The sequence below is a fragment of the Pipistrellus kuhlii genome, unplaced genomic scaffold, assembly GCF_014108245.1.
Source record: "Pipistrellus kuhlii isolate mPipKuh1 unplaced genomic scaffold, mPipKuh1.p scaffold_m20_p_13, whole genome shotgun sequence".
Classification (NCBI taxonomy): domain Eukaryota; kingdom Metazoa; phylum Chordata; class Mammalia; order Chiroptera; family Vespertilionidae; genus Pipistrellus; species Pipistrellus kuhlii.
Genome location: NW_023425438.1, coordinates 25,030,147 through 25,049,527, shown reverse-complemented (window position 1 = coordinate 25,049,527; position 19,381 = coordinate 25,030,147). Strand labels below are relative to the sequence as shown.

At 39.3% G+C, this 19,381-nt stretch overlaps 1 protein-coding gene across 1 annotated transcript; it reads right to left on the bottom strand.

Moving 5' to 3' along the window:
• Window positions 1-1,264: 1,264 nt before the first annotated feature.
• CUNH2orf73 (chromosome unknown C2orf73 homolog) lies at window positions 1,265-18,328 on the bottom strand. The gene is made up of 5 exons (XM_045581009.1): window positions 18,132-18,328; window positions 14,924-15,131; window positions 12,172-12,325; window positions 2,953-3,068; window positions 1,265-1,916 (listed from the first exon to the last, which is right to left on the bottom strand). The coding sequence occupies exons 1-5, from the start codon at window positions 18,326-18,328 to the stop codon at window positions 1,521-1,523; spliced, it is 1,071 nt and encodes a 356-aa protein (XP_045436965.1). The 3' UTR covers window positions 1,265-1,520.
• Window positions 18,329-19,381: the final 1,053 nt, after the last annotated feature.

Sequence of the window (19,381 nt, the reverse complement as noted above, 5' to 3'; positions counted from 1 at the left end):
AATAGAGTTTAATAGCATTGAAAAAACAGGGAGACTTTCTATCAAAATAAACACATTTTTAATAAATTTAAAAAGCTATTACCAGAGAACAAAACTAAATGAAACAAAATCTGACACATGTGTAACATATGTAGCGTTGACTGCTGTGCAGATAGGTCTTACAGAACTCTGCTGAGAGTCCGTGGACATTGGGAAGGAGAAGGGACCTGGGACATGGATCCGTTTGGGAAATTAGGGAACCGCAGGTGGAGCAGCACATGTGTTTTCCCTGCCCGTTCTGCGGGGCTCAGCAATGGGAAGCTCTGGTACAGATCGAATCAGACACTGGGTCTGAAAAACCAAGGCCGTGCCCGAGCAGCCTCTGGCCCTCAGGAGGACCAAAGGGCCTCCCAGACAAGTCCTCCTCAGATCCTGTCTGACTGCATTTCCCAGCCCTGTCCCAAAGTCAGGCTGTGATGGACAGAAACAGCTTCTGCTGATAAGGATCTGGAAATCTCATACTCCAAGAAGCGTATGCAACCAAGAAGCACCAAACATTTAAGGAAGAAGTGCAATGCTAGGAAAGTGAGGCATGGCACTACAGACTATCATATTATTCTAAGCCCGTGGTCGGCAAACTGCGGCTCGGGAGCCACTTGGGGCTCTTTGGCCCCTTAAGTGTGGCTCTTCCACAAAATACCATGGTCTGGGCGAGTTTATTTTGAAGAAGTGGCGTTAGAAGAAGTTTAAGTTTAAAAAATTTGGCTCTCAAAAGAAATCATTGTACTGGTGATATTTGGCTCTGTTGACTAATGAATTTGCAGACCACTGTTCTAAGGGGATAGGAGAGGCTGTCCTACCCATACTATAGGAAGAGTCTTGTGTGTTTAGAAGGCATGCATAGATTTTGGAAATTTTAAATATAATACTAAAATTTTTATAAATTTCAATAGATGGCCCAGCATAATAATTGACAAGGCTGAATAGCAAATTAATAGAAAGTTAGTGTCATTTAGTGGTAAAGTAACATGGGAAGGATAATGAGAGAAAAGTTAAGAGGCATAGAAGATAGCCGAAACCTGTTTGACTCAATGGATAGAGCATCGGCCTGCGGAATGAAAGGTCCCAGGTTCGATTCCAGTCAAGGGCATGTATCTTGGTATCTTGGTTGCGGGCACAAACCCAGTGGGGGTGTGTGCAAGAGGCAGCTGATCAATGATTCTCTCTCATCAATATTTCTAACTCCCTATGCCCCTCTCTTCTTTTCTGTAAAATAATCAGTAATATATATGGCATAGAAGATAAATCCAAGTATTCCATCATTCAACGAGTAGCTGTTCCAGAAGGAACGAAGAGAGAGAATGGAGGGGGTGGAAATGAGAGAAAAGATTAGAGAATAAAAATTCTTAAGACCACTCTTAAAATTTTGATATAATTGTCTTTTTAAAAAATTCTCTTGTTTATGTAAATTGTGTGTTTTGAGGTTACTGATAACAGGAAAAAGCAACTGCAAGAGCCTACATGATGATTCTGAAATTTCTCTATGTTCCGAGGGTTAAGTCTTTATCTGAAGAAGGTACTTTATCTGGACTTTTCGCTGGCGGATTTGAAGGATTGTGCCTGGTGGTCGGAGCATCCGCTGCAGTCGTGGGAGCGCCATCCGCAGACATCCTCCCCGTGGGACTCCTGGGGCAGGCCTGGGCCGCCTCTCTGACGTCTGTTTCTGATAAGGGGGTTTTAGGCTCTAACAGCTCTGAGGACTTTTGTTGGCCGAGGCACGGTGAGGTCATTTTGCTCTCTGCTGGATTTCCTTTCTCTGGTTTCTTGGACTGTTCTGATGAGTATGGCCCTGGAGCAGTCAGTCCTGCCTCTGTTCCCTGAGGGGCGCTTGGCCTACTCCCTGGTTTTATCTCTATCTGCATAAAAACTCCATACCGCTGCAAAGGAAAACAAAGCTGACATTAATCAGGGAATACAAGTTGCTGGGACTATAAACTGAATTCATGTGTTAGACCCGTGGTTGGCAAACTGTGGCTCATGAGCCCCATGAGGCTCTTTGGCCCCTTGAGTGTGGCTTTTCCACAAAATACCATGGCCTGGGAGGGTCTGTTTTGAAGAAATGGCGTTAGAAGAAGTTTAAGTTTATAAAATGTGGCTCTCCAAAGAAATTTTAGTCATTATGCTGTTGATATTTGGCTCTGTTGACTAATGACTTTGCTGACCACTGTGTTAGATCAAGTCCTGGTGATTTAGGCATTTATATCTCTGCTGCTGCTTTTTTTTTTTTTTCCCCATCTCTGCTTCTTCATTGGCTGTTACCTTCATCCCAAAATTATTGGTGAACTTTTAAACAAATTATGAAATAGGTGCACCAGGAAATGAACAGGAAGGAAAAAGCAGAAAGTCATAGAAGCAACACCTCATTATCTGCCATTCTCAGCTCCTAATTCTTGGATTGTATAAGGCGATTCATATCAAATTTTATTCCTTGCTCCATAGGTTGCTGTGGGTATATAGAAACTACAGTTCATCAATGTGAGGATTTTTTATTCCAATGCCAAATGTCTATTAGCTCCCACAGATGACTTAGTTATGGTGAAATATGAAAACAAGCATTTGTAGTTGGAAAATATCCAGCCGTTGACTATTATTATATTTATTTGATTCTGTAAACCTTACATGCATCCCCCTGAACCACACATGTAAGCATATCAAAAAGTTTATCAAAATGTTTTTGCTATTACCTTACGTGAATGATTTTAATAATTTAAACCAAATTCTAAACACTGGGATCCAAAATTATGACGTCATTTTTTAGTTTTAACTGTGATGTGGTCAAGATTGTATAATAACCATGTTAACGTATTTAAATCGGCTTTGAGAAAGATGATGATGACAAAAAAGGCTTCAGGTTCTATCATAACTATATCCCATCATAAAGTATTAAGTAATTTATTCTAAATACTGTCTCACCTTACCCCGTATTGGCTCATTGGGAGTTTTCCTGGAATCATATTGTTGTAAAAAGGAGATACGTTCTATAAATTTCTTTTGAAGTTCTGCAGATGCGTCGGGAGAGGCAAGTGGAACTAAGTGGGGGAGGGGAAAGAAAAGATTTGTGAAGTCAGGACAAAAATTAGATTTGTGGATGGATATAAACTCAGCATTCCTAATATTCAGGCTTTATAAAAATGCTAATGAAACCAGGTTCTCCTAAATGTGGAAGGTTACCACACACATCTACATAATAAATATGATTCAGCATTCTTTCTCTATGAAAGGAACCAAATCAAAACAATCAGATTAGCCCCACATGTGAAATTACTTATAATTTAAAAAACTACTAGTAATGCAATAATGGCTTTAGAAATCTGTTAGATATGTTGCTTGCACAGATACCAACCAAAGTTTGAGAAAAGCATATGTCCAATATATTTTTCAACTTATTTTTGCTCCTAGAAAGGCTATGAGAAATTTATGCCCAAGTTGCTCCCAGCAAGCACCAGCAGAATGAACTGGGAGACGCTGGGGCTGCTGCAGTTGTAGTTGAAAACTTAATTTTTTTTTTTTTTAATTTCCCATTGACAGAAGCTCTGGAAATTTGCAAGAGTATTAAACCCTGACCTGAAAATAATCTTTCAATTTGGGGGGTAGGCATACAAGGGATTTTACATTGGTCTCGTTAACCTATTTAATATTTTAGATAATTTTTAAATTTCACTTTATTTTTAGCATACAAGGTTATGTAAGGAGTAAGAGTAATTCTCAATTTAGTAACATAAAATTCAGTCAAACTGCAAAATTAAAAACATTTTATTTTAAAAAATGTACATAAGTCTCTTCAATAAATGGTGTTGGGAAAATTGGACAGATACATGCAAAAAGAAAAAAAAAAGAAAAACTAGACCACCAACATACACCATACACAAAAATAAACTCAAAATGGATACAGGACTTAAACATAAGGTAGGAAACCATAGAAATACTAGAGGAATCCACAGGTAGCAAAATCTCAGACATATGCTAAAGCAATTCCTTTACTGATACTGCTCCTAGGGCAGTGGTAGGCAAACTCATTAGTCAACAGAGCAGCAAACCACTGCTCTTGAGCCACATGTGGCTCGTGAGCCGCAGTTTGCTAACCACCGTCCTAGGGCAATGGAAACTAAAGAGAAAATAAACAAATGGGACTACATCAAAATAAAAAAGCTTTTGCACAGCAAAAGAAACCATCAACAAAACAACAAAAAAGCCCACTGCATGGGAGAGCATATTTGCCAGTATTATCACCAATTTATATAATCTCCACCATTCACAGGGAATTCATACAACTTAACAAAAGGAAGATAAACAACCCAATCAAAAAATGGGCAATGGACCTAAATAGACACTTTTCTAAAGAAGACAGAAGGAAGGCCAAGAGACATATGAAAACAAGTTCAAAGTCACTAATTATCCGAGAGATGCAAATCAAAAGGACACTGATGCTCTCCAGCCTGCACCTTATTTTCTTTCCTTAAATTCACTGGAAGACACATAAGCCAGACCTTGTCTTTAGCCTTTGTCCACATAGGATTGCTGATTCCCTTCAGGGAACATGACCTAAGACATGTTAGACAGATGTTATAAAAGAAAGACAGCAAAATTTAAAATATATAGCCGAAACCTGTTTGGCTCAGTGGATAGAGCTTCAGTCTGTGGACTGATAGGTCCCAGGTTCGATTCCGGTCAAGGGCATGTACCTTGGTTGCAGGCACATTCCCAGTGAGGGGTGTGCAGGAGGCGGCTGGTCGATGTTTCTCTCTCATCAATGTTTCTAGCTCTCTATCCCTCTCCCTTCCTCTCTGTAAAAAATCAATAAAATATATTTTTTTAAATAATTTAAAATATATATAATGTGAAACAGCATTACTAGAATTTATGCACTAAGAATTTAAAATAAGCATAATATCCCCAAAACTATAGAAGATATTATAATATGAAGCAAGAATTAGAGGCCATAAAAATGAACCATATAGCCGAAACTGGTTTGGCTAAGTGATAGAGCATCGGTCTGCGGACTGAGGGGTCCCGGGTTTGATTCCTGTCAGGGGCATGTATGTTGGTTGCGGGCACATCCCCAGTGGGGGGTGTGCAGGAGGCGGCTGGTCGATTGTTTCTCTCTCATTGACGTTTCTGGCTCTCTATCTCTCTCCCTTCCACTCTGTAAAAAATCAATAAAATATATATTTTTTAAAATGAACCATATAAAATATTAGAAATAAAAATTCAATAATTAAAAAAGATGAGAACAATAGCAAGAGTCATGAAGTAGAAAATCAGACGAAGAAGCTCTCACAGAAGGCAGCAGAGAAGGGTAAAGAAATAAAAATGTAAAATAGAAGCTCAGCAACATGGACAGTAGAAGCACCAAAACTGAAATTCAGGAGACCTAGAAGAGGAAATAGAAGGAAATATTTAAAGAAATAATGATAAATATCTAAGAATTAAAGTTCAAAGACCTCAGATTGAAAGGATTTCCCAGATTACCACACAGGTAGAAAGACCAAGAATAAGAGACAGGCCAGTCCCATGGGATGCAAAATTTAAGGGAGCACTTGTGTGATCCTGGGAGTGAGTGCCTCAAATTTTGCACCCTCAGCTTCTTATTGCTCCACTTTCCTTCTAATCCTGCAGGGTAGATACATAAACACTCACATCTAAGACATTTATAGACAGATTTTCATCTGAGACAAAAAAAAAATTCTAAATGCTTTTAAAGAGGAGAGAGAGATTGCCAACAAAGGAGTAAGCAGATTTATATCAAATTGTACAACAACATTGGACACAATGGTAACTTATTTGATATTTTTAAACATTAAAGGAATTATTATACCCAACTAAACTGTCATTTAACTCTGAAGCCACAATAAAAAATAAAGGTCTCAAAATGTTTTCCCCTAAAACAGATCTACTTTGAAAAATTCTTATAGGAAGAACTCAATAGAAATAAATCAAGGAGGGTGCTTAAGGTATATAGAAAATTAAATTTTTTGTTTCCTTAAAAAGAGAAAGACTAAAGCACAGAAAAATAAGTACTATACCCAAAACAACTCAGAACTAAAATTCTGCTGCTTAACATATTAATTTGCATTAATATGTTAAACAGAAATAAAAAAATAGTATAAAATAAAAATAGTATAATTATTGCAACAGTGGGGGGGTTACCTCTCATTATTTGTAGGTGCTATAACTACCTGAATAGAAAAGCCACTAGAATCAATAAATTATGAGAATAAGAGTGTGGCAAAGCAAGCAGGTACGTGAATAAAAATCAAAAGCATTTTGCTGTAATAACAGTATCCTTCTAGAAAATAAAATGAAAAATAAGATACATTCTCTATAGGAACAATAAATAATAATTAGAAATTAACAAAGAATCCAGAAGCTCTCTATCAAGAAAAAATTTTAAACTTTTAACTTAAAAAAGTAGAAATTGATAGATTCCATACATTTATATAGAAGGGATAGTATATTACTGCAAAGATGACCATTTTCCCTAAATTAATCTATAATGTCAGCACAACCAAATAAAAGTCTTGCTGGATTATTTTGAGGAATATCATGAGTTTCAAAGTTAAACAGAAAAATAAAGGTCAACTCTGAAAAAGGAAGAGCAAAGACTGAAACATTCCCTATCAGATATAAAGACAAACTAAATGTAATGAAAACATTTCTGTAGTGACCAACTGAAAATTAACCTAAGGAAGAGAGCTCAGAGACAGACCCATTTATATAGTGAACCCTAACTTACAATGAAGGAGGTCCCACAAGTCAATGGTGGGGGCATAGACTGTTTGGTAGACAGTATGCAGAAAACTCCATGGAGAAAAATGGAATAGGTCCCCTATTTTATACTGCACATACAGGTAGGATCTAAGATTTAAGACATAATTATGGAAGGTAAAATTATAAAATCAAGAGAAGAAAATGTAGGAGAAAATTTTTGTGACTTAAGGGTAGGAAAACTTCTCATAAAAAATCATTGCACAGCCAAAACCGGTTTGGCTCAGTGGATAGAGCATCAGCCTGTGGACTGAAAGGTCCCAGGTTCAATTCCGGTCAAGGGCATGTACCTTGGTTGCGGGCACATCCCCAGTAGGGGTTGTGCAAGAGGCAGCTGATGGATGATTCTCTCTCATTGATGTTTCTAACTCTCTATCCCTCTCTCTTCCTCTCTGTAAAAAATCAATAAAATATATACATATTTTTTTTAAAATCATTGCACAGCCCATAGATGGAAACCTGATAAGTTTAATTATAACAAAATGTAGGATTCCTGTTCAATGAACAAAGATAGCGGAGAAATAGTAGGATGGGAGGAAATACTTGTAACATGAAAACTGAAAGGGATAGGAAATAATTTACTTCATTCAGTAAAGAGTGAGGGCAATTTGAAGATATTTTCAGACAAAGAGAAGTGAAGAGGTGGCCACTTCTAACCTCTCACAGAAAGAACGATTTTAGGACCCTGTAGTAGTCTGTTATATAGGTGGCCCTAATAAACCCAGCATCCCAGGATTCACATCTTTAAACAGTCCCCCCCCCTAGTGAATATGAACTGGCCTTGTGATTAAATTTGGCAGAAGGAACATGGTGCCAGTTCCAGGCATAATCCTCAAGAAAGCCTTGCACTTGGCCGGGAGGAGGCCCTGAGCTGCCATGTGTGAAGTCCCCCTAGCCTGCTGGAGAACTCACATGGAGAGACAACATGGAGATGGAGACGAGCAATCAGTCCAGTGTCTTACCTGAGTCCAGTCCTCAGACAACCTCCTAACTGAATGTAGCCACACAAGCACCCACCAGCAAGACCAGCCAAAAGCTGCCAGCTGAGCCCAGCCCAGATTGCAGAATCACAGGCAAATAAAATGACTGTTCTTTTACGCCACTACATTTTGGAGTGCTTTGTTGTGCAGATAACAGAAATATTTCAGAAGGAAGTCACTTAAATCTAATGAATCATCTTTTATATAGTAATCTAGAACCTCTCAGAATTTCAAAAAGAATAACTCAAGAGAATTTCTTCCTGGGACTAATAAAAGGAGAGGAAAGATAACCTGAGCTATTATAGAGAGAAATTTCTTACTCCGTGCACTATGCCTATCAGAATTAGACACACCTACCATGTTCACTTATGCAAATATATGAGTCTTTTAAAGAAGCCCTCTGCAGTGAAGAACTTCTAAGTGGGGAAACCTCAAAGAAGATATTCAATTTCTTAGTGGTTGGTTACTCCACATAAGAATTCAAATCGGACCCAAAGTGATTACTTTAAAAAGAAGCCTTGTTAGTTGAGGCTTGCCAGGAAATAAGGCAAAGTCTATGAAGAATGTTTGAAATCCACTCTTTGTTTCTTAGAAACCTGATATAACTAAAATAGGAATTTTCTAAACAAGGATACAACAAGCCAGTTGGTGCTAGCCATCTATATTTTATTAAAAAAAAAAAAAAACACCCACAAGATTTATTCAAATATACAACTTACTACTTATATTGAAGGAAACTTAGCAGTTTTCACTTTGACAAATTTTCTTAACATTTTGCTTGTGTCTACTTAAAAAAACATGAGTGATACTTTTCTATTAGAAATCCCATTCTTCTAAATAGTTATTTTGATCTTATATAAAAAGATTATTAATGTAAAAATAATAGTACAGATATAGTGGAAAAACAAACGAACATAATGATAGCAAAAAATTGTTATGTTATCCCTTGGTGCAAAAACAGCAACACAAACGAAAACCTAGTTTAGAAAATTATTTTTACTACTGTATCTGAGTTTGAAATTCAAAAGAATGTTAAAATATCAAGTAGTCGCTAAACAGCCACAGTATCATATAAATATGAAATACCTCCCTCACAAATTAGATCAGCTTTTCCAATTTATAAAGATTTATTACATAAAACCAAAAGTTAATACTTATTCTTACAGGGACTCGGATATGATGGAGCATAGTCATTTGTTGAATTGACTGTGGAAGGCAGCCAGGAAATTGCGTGGTGGTACAAGACATAAAGGGGACTTTCACTGTCAGCACAAGATGAAATGCCAAAGACCAGGCGTAATTAAGTGGGCTGATGGAACAGAATGACTAGGAGATGACTTATAATTGGCATTAATGCATTTTTATATACACATTTTCCATGTCCACATGCATAAGCTGACATATACAGACTCATTTATATAAGTACTTCAAAATGTTACATTAAAATATTTTCTTTTAAAGTCACATTCATCTATAATCCAGTTATCATCTAAAATATGAATAAATTGCAAGCCTATATTGGTATGTATGTTAGTTGAAATTACAGTATGACTTTATGTAATCTGTTGGATAATAGATATCATTAATCAATAAGCATTGGTTGATTCTGGGCATTGTGCTAGGACTTGGATACAATAATGGTCTTGTAAATTAGAAATACCGATAAAAGAAGAAGGAAAGACAGAAGAAAGGAGGAGGAGGAGGAGGAGGAGGAGGAGGAGGAGGAGGAGGAGGAGGAGGAGGGAGTGGAGGGAAGGCAAGTAGAGGGAGGAAAGAAGACATTCATGCCAGATTCCTGAAGTTAGATTCCAGTTCAACACCTAGTTGGTTCAGTACAATCTATAAAAATAAAAAGCATAATATGCTAATTAGACCGAACAGCCAAACAACCTTCCAGACATCCTTCTGGATGACCTGCCAGATGAAGCCAGGGCTGCTGAGGCAGTTGCCATGGCAGCGAGGGCTGAGCCCCTTGTATGAATTTCATGCATTGTGCCTCTAGTAATTAATAGAAATAGCTACCATTTGTTGTCTGCTATGTACTAAGCATAGTGGCAGACATTTTTTTTTTTTCTCATGACAAACAAGAAGTAACTGGAGAAGCCGAACCCGGTTTGGCTCAGTAAATAGAGCATCGGCTTAGGGACTGAAAGGTCCCAGGTTCGATTCCGGTCAAGGGCATGTACCTTGGTTGTGGGCATATCCCCAGTAGGGGGTGTGCAAGAGGCAGCTGATCGATGACTCTCTCATCGATGTTTCTAACTCTCTATCCCTCTCTCTTCTTCTCTGTACAAAATCAATAAGATATATTGGGGGAAAAAAAACAAAAACAAAAAGAAGTCTCTGGAGGACCTAAAGGGGGAGAGTGATATCATTTATGTTTTTAAAAAATCCTTCTGGTATGGTAACAAATTATAGAGGAGAAAGGATGGGGGTGAGGAAGCAGTGGCTGCACTACATTGGCAAGAAGATTTGGGATATATTTTGAAAATTGAAGATGTCAAGTTTTGCTGATGGGCTGGATGTAGGGAGGTGTTTTAGAATGACTTCTAGATTATTAAAACAAGAGCATCTGGGGGCATAGAAGTCACATTTATTGAGATGGAAAAGGCTGGTGGAGGAATGAGATGTTCTATTTTTGATAAGGAGGTTAGTTTCCAAGAAAAGATGTCAAGTAGGTGGTTGGCTATGTAGTCTTGAAGTTCAGTGAAGAGGCCAGGGCTGGAGAGAAAATTGGTTCGTATATTAGGTCCCTTCACTTTAAGCTTAATCTCTGTTCCTTGTTTCATCTACTTTGGGTTGCATCTCTGGAGTGCTCTCCTTCAATAATGATATTACAACCTTCTACTCCTCATCTTCTGTCAACTGTATATTTACCTTTCTTGTGAAAGGTAAATTATATTTACATAATTCTGTTCTATAAAATTTAAATTCTATTCAGTGTTTAGGCTTTCCATATTGTGTTTCTAGATTGATGCTAAAAGTTGAGACTTGCTAAACAGCATTTACAATATAAATGAATTTTGTTCACTGAGGGTCCAAATATTGTTGCAGGACTACCTTTGTTTCTCAGTGGGTCCAAGGCCCAGCACCACTTGAAGACAAATTTCTAGTGTCCATGTCATACAATTCCTCTTTTCTTGGTTAAAAAATTACTGCTCCTGAGAAGTTTGTTTATGCTTAGAATAAGAATTTTAAGAGTTCTGAATATATATACAGATGTCTGTATAAATATATTTTATTTTTTATAAAAAATATAAATGTATCTGTATAAATATATATATATATATATATACAGATATCTAGATAGATAGAGATATCTATCTAGATATCTGTATAAATTCAGTTTTCACAAAACTTATTTAACCACTTCTTCCCCTGTTTTTTTTTTAAATTAAATTTATTGAGGTGACATTGGTAATAGGGTCATATAGGATTTAAATGTACATTACCATGTACATTACACATGATCTGAACATTGCATTCTGTGCCCACCGCCCATAGACAAATCATCTTCCTTCATCAAATATTTGGCCCCCTTTATGCTCTTCCACCTACTCATCCCCTTCCTTTTAGTACCCCCATTCTGTTCTCTATTTCTCTGAGTTTCCGTTTGATATCCTACATATGCGTGAAATCATATGGTTGTTGGCTTTCTTTGACTGACTGATTTTGCTTAGCATAATGTTCTCAAGGTCCATCCATGTTGTTGCAAATGGCAGTATTTCATCATTTCTTATGGCTGAGTAGTATTCCATAGCATATACGTATGTATTATACCACATCTTCTTTATCAGTCCTTTATTGGAAGACATATTGGTCGTCTCTATGTGTTGGCCAACCTGGGTTTTTGTTTGTTTGTTTTTGAGCATCTATAAACATCGCAAAAACCAGTACCCTTCAGATTGCGCTTTGAGAAATACTACCGTGTTTCCCCAAAAATAAGACATCCTCCGAAAATAAGACCTAGCGCATGGAAAGATAAGACAGCCCCTGAAAATAAGACCTAGCGCAACTTTGGGAGGAAAAAATTAATATAAGACACTTATTTTCGGGGAAACAGGGTACCAAATAGTGTTGCCTACTATTTTAACAGTGGAAATTTTTAAAGTTTGGTTCAATAAAGAGCATAATGCTACTAAGTTTCTGACTTGGAAGTTAGTGCTTACTAGTCAGTACAATTTTTATGATGGTATATTAAACGTGTGGAGATAAGCTATCCACAAGGAAGGGATAAAGAAAAACACATGTCAAGGGATGCACTTGCTTGTCTGTTTTCACCTTCTGTAGAGAAGAGGTTTTCTCAGGAGGTGCCAGCAGATCTAACTATCGTAACTTGATAGGAGAACCTGAGATAATTGAGAAGTTTTACCGCTGCTAACCTTACCTATTCCACAAGTAGGCTTTTGAAACTTGCTGTGTCTGACTGGCAAAACCAATGGGCACATTGGTTTTTGAAAGTCACTCCTCTGGGTGCTCTTAGTGTCATAAGGTGGTTGAAAGTGATGCTCAGGTTCTTTACCATGTGACCACCAGTCAACCTTTATGGAAAAAAAATTAGAAATATAAAATTGGATACTATAGGCCATTTCTGTGTGCTGCTTAAGGTCTTTTAATGGACAGTCATTCGGTTCCATGAGTCATTGGATAGTCTAGTACTAAAACAAAGTTCTGAAGTCTAATATATTTTCATAAAGGCTGTATTTCTTAAAAGACACCTAAAAATGAAATATCTCACATTTTTAGCTAAAATACAGATGCTAAATTCTTAAACTACCTTCTATTAATAGATGGAGTTATAAAAATCAACAAAATAGTTATATTTCTGTATTGTACAATTTTATTATATACTGGAGGCCCGGTGCACGAAATTTGTAAGGATAGGTTCAGTTAATAGTCTGATTTACATTGAGCCGAAACTAGAGCTCAGGAGAGTCACTCATTGACTTTCGTAAAATACCTTGGAACTTCACTAACCTGGATCTCTGTACTAGGCTTATTTCCCCAGTGTAGGCCTCGTCGGTAAATTTCTTTTAAATGCCAAATAATTTTTAATAAAATAGTCTTAAAACTGCCCATGTAAGGGTTTACTAAATGATATTACAGCATATCTGACCTCAAAAATTCCCACTTCATATCCACACATACTTGTCATGGTGTGCAATTTTATAAAAACGGTTGGTGTTATCATTGTAAAGAGAACCCTCTAAAACAAACTTCTGTTCAAATGTTGTTAAATCACAACTACACCTAACTCACAACTATACCCAAATTTGCAAGGCAAAAGGAACTCTGTGGCTGTTATTGAGAGAGAGAGAGAGAGAGAGAGAGAGAGAGAGAGAGAGAGAGAGAGAGAGAGAGAGATGAGAGATGGTGCTGGTTTTGACCAGGAAGGAGCCATGAACCAAGGAATGCAGGCAGCCTAGAAACTGGAAACAGATTCTCTCCTCAGGCCCTCTAGTGGTTCTCAACTTGTGGTGACCCTGCTAGCGGTTCTCAACTTGTGGATCGAGACCCACAGATTGAGAACCGCTAGCAGGGTCACCTAAGACTATCGGAAAACACAGATGTTTACATTACAATTCATAACAGTAGCAAAATTACAGTTATAAAGTAGCAACGAAAATAATTTTATGGTTGGGGGTCACCACAACATGAGGAACCATAATAAAGGGTTGCGGCATTAGGAAGGTTGAGAATCACTGATCTAGAAGGAACCAGCCCTATGGATCGCCAATGAGACCGATGTGAGACTTCTAAGCTCCAGAAGTGAAAGGGAATAAATTAGTGTTGCTTTTAGCTAGTGTTTAAGTTTGTGGTTATTTGTAACAGCAGCAGTAGGAAACTGATAAGTTATACCTCAAAAAAAGTCAAATTTAATAAAGGGAGATAATGGAATATATTTACTCTAATAATGTGAATAAGAATGTGGTTTGGCTAAAGCAGTAGTCCTGGACCAGAGAGAGATGACTGTGGCTTTTGCTTACTTTGTAATCTCAGACATGTTAATTTACTTTTTGGAGTATGTTATCTGTAAAATATTTCCAGTGATACATCATAGAAATTATTGTGCAGACTAGGGGATATAACATATGAAACACTTAGCTCATTCCTAACACTTCATACACTTTCAATAAATGGTAGCTATTATTTTATAGAAAGCATCTGAATTATTCTAATATAAACTTTTTATATTAGAATATGTTACAAATACTATAGAAGATATTTTTCAGTAACCTCTGAGCCCTACTGTGTGTGTGTGTGTGTGTGTGTGTGTGTGTATATATATATATATATATATATATGGAATCTAAATCATTTTTCTGGAGTGAATATGGCATATATATATATACAGTAGGTCCTCAGTGCGACATAACATGATTTTTGCCGTCAGTCGGAACCCACCTACGTATGCACTTACGTCACTCACATGGAGCACATACACAGCAGTAATGAAGTGAAGCAGTAAAAAAAATTTTAAAAGAAAGATAACAATTCCTGACCTTTACTTGTGGTACATAAATAATAAAAAAACATAAAGTACATATGTACATACATTGAAATGATGGACTTTTTTTATTTTATAAATAAATGGGAGATGGCGACGTAACCATGAAATGACCTACGTCCAGTCTGACGTAACCCAAGGACTGTCTATAATGAAATGCATGTAATGTATATGAAATATGTGTGTTTGTATATGGTTTATATGCAAAAGTTACATGAGAGTAGTTCCAGGCTACTGCTTTAAACTATGCATATAAAAGGTTAATATGCAAGGTGTCCCCTCGAGAGTTCAACCAGGATTTTGATTGCTCATTATGATGTGCACTAACTATATGATGTGACCGGGGGGGGGGGCAGCTTGGAATGAAAGAAGGCCCCAGCAGGCAGCCGGCAGCTGGGGAAGGGAGGCCAGGGCCCGCAGCCAGGAGGCCCAAATCCCAATTGGCTCTGATCACCAGCCAGGCCTAGGGACCTTATTTGTGCATGAATTTTGTGCACTGGGCCTACAGTTGGATTATAAAAAGTATTACTCTGACATATGTTACATCCTTTAAGTAGTCTGTGTCTAAATTATCTTGCAAAAGAGCGTCTGAATCTAAATTTTAGTTGTATATAATGAACATCTGTCCAACCTGATATTCTGACCCTTTCTTGGAATCTATGTAGGGAACTGGTTCATTGCATGTTCTTGCATTTGTGTTAATGAATTTAGCATAATATACACGGCGTATCATGACGCCTGGTTTTGAATGTGATGTGTTCTTTCCAGGTTCTTTTTCATGTTTGAGTTCTTCTTTTTCAGTTATATACATTATACCAGCATCTTCTATTTTATGCTGTCTGAAAAACAGAATGAAATAGTAAATCATTTTATCTCAATGAGCATTTTCAGTAATGAGTTATAATTACATAAAATAAGAGTTAAATATATTTCAAGTATCAGTCAAGAAGACTATTTAGGCTTTATTATAATTTATAAGGGGCTCCTGCTATTAAAATTTGAGAGGGGATCTTCTCTAAATTATGTGAGATAAAGGGATTTGTGTGAATATTGATTATGTAGTCCAATAGACCAACACAGTGTACAGACTCTCGCTGAGAGGAGAGGAGTAGTGATTTGATCGCTCTCACAAAGCATATTTGTAGTATTTTATCATACGACTGTTACTTACTAATCTTAACTCACCTTTAAGCTAGTTACCTAGTAAATTCATCCATCTGGATGAGGAAGACTATTTTAAAAGCTCACCTGGAAAACTTACAAAAACTACCAAATGACCAAAAGAATTAATCAAGAAAAGAACACCGTGCAGGCATCAAAACAATTCCATTTCTTATCACTTGTTACTTCTAATAACTACACTGGTATTTTTTTTAAAAATGAAACTTACTGAGTTCTTTAAAAAGTTAAAAGAAATGATTAGAAGGAAATAGTTTATAGATTTTTCTTCTTTTAAATAAGTTGTAGTAGACATTATAAAAGGGAGTATTTTAAATGTCATACACTTGAAAAGTAAAGGTAAGAATGGAACATATGAATTAGAATACTTAGAAGCTTTTAAAATAGAATCCCTTAAAATATAACCCCTCCCTTCAAACCAAAGCCAGGGCCAGGTCCTTTATCAAGTCCTTTTTCAGTTAAACCCTCCAATATTTTTTCATTGCATTTGCAATGAATGCTGCCTTCACACAGTGGCTCCGAGGTCCTGGGAGACCCTGTCCAGCGGAAGTCTTCAGTTGCACTCAAGACCCTCCCCTTCACTTCTCCAGCCAGCCTCCCTTCCTTCAGCACCACTGTCTTTCCCCGCAGGTATTTGCACATAATGCTTTTCCTCTGCCTGAACCAGCTCGTTCCCAGCTTCCTGCACACCTGCCTCCCTGCACACCTGGTTCACTAACATTTCCGTCTCAGCCTGGAGGTCATCGCAGAAACGTTTCCTAAGGTTTCTCCTTCCTCACTCTATGTAATCTCCATTTTAGTATCTCGTTCATTTCTTGCATAACACCACGATTAATTATTTATGTACCTACTTCTTGTTTACATGATTTTGGTAAGCACTACAATACCTTTTACTAATCAATAAGTTCCATGAAGGCAAAGATTGTGTTTCATTTATCATTAGGTTCCCACCATCTGGACCCTTATATTTTCTATGCAGATCCACCACCGCTAGTGAATCCCCTGGAACTGTTTTCTCTGGCTTTGTTGTGGCAGTACACTCCCAGCCCTTACTCGAATACACACAAACACTGTTCAGCATCCTGGGATCCTAGTTCCCTGCATCCCAACAAAAAGTGCTCTCTGTAAAGGATTTGGAAAAGCTGATTCCTGCTAAAGTATAAATAACTCCTAGGGCTTTTCCTATTACCTTTCCATAGATGGAAACATTTATTTAAAGGTTGTGATTGATTCAAAACTTCTGACGTTCGTTTTTTTCCATCTGCTTCTCATAACTATAACCCAGCAAGATGCTTGTACTGGAACCGGTCCTTGGAGGAAAGGACTGTGGCTGTTTACTTGCATACATAAGCATCCACCCAATTAAGTGCTCGTGGTATGAGTAACTATACATCAATGTCAAGTATATGATTCTATAATAACCTCTTATTAGAAGGAAAACACAGTTAAAACCTGTGTTCGAAAAACTCAAAGTTAATCAGAGCTGGGATTCCAGCATTGACTGTCTGAGCCTTGGTTTCCTCATTTGAAAGCTAAGGACAGTAATGCCTGCTGTGAGAGATGTGAGAATAACATTGAATAATTCATTCCTTCAACAAATACTTATTGAGCCATGCCTCTAAGTGCTGTGGTGAGGCCCTGAAGCTGCGGGAGGGATCTGACAAAAACCCTGCCTTCACAGGGCTTGCATTCTAGCAGGAAGGCAGATGGAAAAGAAAATAATAAGTAAAACACATACAGGCATACCTCAGAGATATTGCCTTACACTACCCACCACCATAAAACAAGTATTGCAATAACGCAAGGTGTAACCTTTTTGCTGGTGGAGGGACTTGCCTTCAGTTTGTAAGAACTACAACCTCTGTGGAGCACAGTAAAGCGAAGCACCATGAAAAAAACTATGCCAGTATTCTGTGAGATGGTGTTGTGTACTAAGGCCAATACTAAAGAATGGGAGACAGGCGTGTGTGTGTGTGTGTATCGATATATGGGAGGTAAATTGCATTTTTATATAGTGTGCAGGCTGCCTTATGAAGGTGGCAAGTGAAAAAGACAGGGAAGAGGGAAGAGAATCCCAGCAGAGTGAACTCTCACTGCCAGGCTGTGCCGCAGAAGCGCACCTGTCTCACCATGGTGCTCAAGGTGTGGACCCCAGAGAAGCAACATTGGCCTCAATGGTCGGCTTGTTAGAAATATTTCCTATCCCAAACTACTGAAACACAATCTCTGGGGCAGGTTCCCAGGAACCTGTTTTAACCGGCTCTCTAGATGATTCTCGTGTACGTTCGAGTCTGAGAACCACTGTGTAGTGACAAAAATACTGGCTTTAGAAGCAGATAGTACTGGCTCCACATCATAACGAGCTAGGCAATCGTTCTCAAAACTTGGGATCCATCAGAACCCCCTGGAGGCCTTGTTCAAACCAGACTGATTACTGTGCCCTGCTCTTAGCGTTGCTGAGTCGGTGTGCCTGTGGTGGGGAGCGTGCAACAATTGCGTTTCTAATACCTCCCCAGGTGATGCTGGCCTGGGGACCACACTTTGAGAACCATTGCTGATGCCAGCAAGGCGGCCTGTGTGCTGGAGCAGAGTTGCGTCAGAGGGCGAGTAGTAGACAAGGCCACGGAAGGGAAGAGGGGCCCAATGAGTAGGCCCCATACGCCATGGCTGGAGCCTTAGCGTCTTCTTTGCAAGGGCCAGTGGAGAAGGGGGGTCTAATTTGTCTTGTACGAAGCCCACTCGACCGAGTGCTGTGTTGGGAAGGCTGGAAAGGGACAAGGAGCGAAGCAAAGGCCTTTGTACTGTCCACGTAGAGCAGGTACTTAGACCAGGTGGGGTGATAGCGTAAGGCACTCATCGCGGTGGATTCTTGATATATTTTAACGATAAAGCCTACCTACTAGGGGGGAAAAGAGGACCTAGGTAATACTTTCAACTATTAAGATTTTTTTTTAATAAAAAAAGAACCGAAAAGAATAAAAAGTAAAATTACATTCTATCTCTTACAGAAATTTGCTAGCAAATTAGATGTGGTTTGTGAGAAAGAGTGGATAATTCGGGATGACTTCAGCAATGTTAGGCCAGGCTGTAGTGCTAAGAACCTGGCACACCTGGCACACAGCAGATGCCCAGAAAACGGAGCGCTTTCAGAAGCGGGGCTGTGAGTGCCCCACCACCTGGACGGAGACAGCGATGGGGACTGGAGGAGGGAAAGCCCCCCATTGGGGATGGGGGACTGGCGGAGGGAGAGCCCCCCATTGGGGGTGGGGGACTGGCGGAGGGAGAGCCCCCCATTGGGGATGGGGGACTGGCAGAGGGAGAGCCCCCCATTGGGGGTGGGGGAATGGCAGAGGGAGAGCCCGCCTGGGGATGGGGGACTGGCGGAGGGAGAGCCCCCCCCCCATTGGGGGTGGGGGACTGGCAGAGGGAGAGCCCCCCATTGGGGGTGGGTGAGGGAATGGCAGAGGGAGAGCCCCCCATTGGGGATGGGGACTGGCAGAGGGAGAGCCCCCCTGGGGATGGGGGACTGGCGGAGGGAGAGCCCCCCATTGGGGATGGGGACTGGCAGAGGGAGAGCCCCCCTGGGGATGGCTCCATGAGCGCCCCCGGAGGAGGAAAATGCTGTTTGGAAGGAGAACCAGCACATCAAACCTCAGCACTTACTGCTGCGGATCCTCCTTTGGTTCCATGGGCTCCTCTGACCTGACAGGAGGCGGCCAGGAGCCTGGGGTCGATCTGGGACTAAGCTCTGCCAGGAAAAGGGCATTCGGAGCCGCGATTGTGACTCACGCGTTGCTAAGCAACCGAGGCCTTTGGGAGCGCGGGGGTTGGGGGGGGGGGCAAGGAGGAGGGGAGGATGGGGGTGCCGGGAGGAGCGGGGAGGGGGGGGGGAGACGGGGTGCCGGGAGGG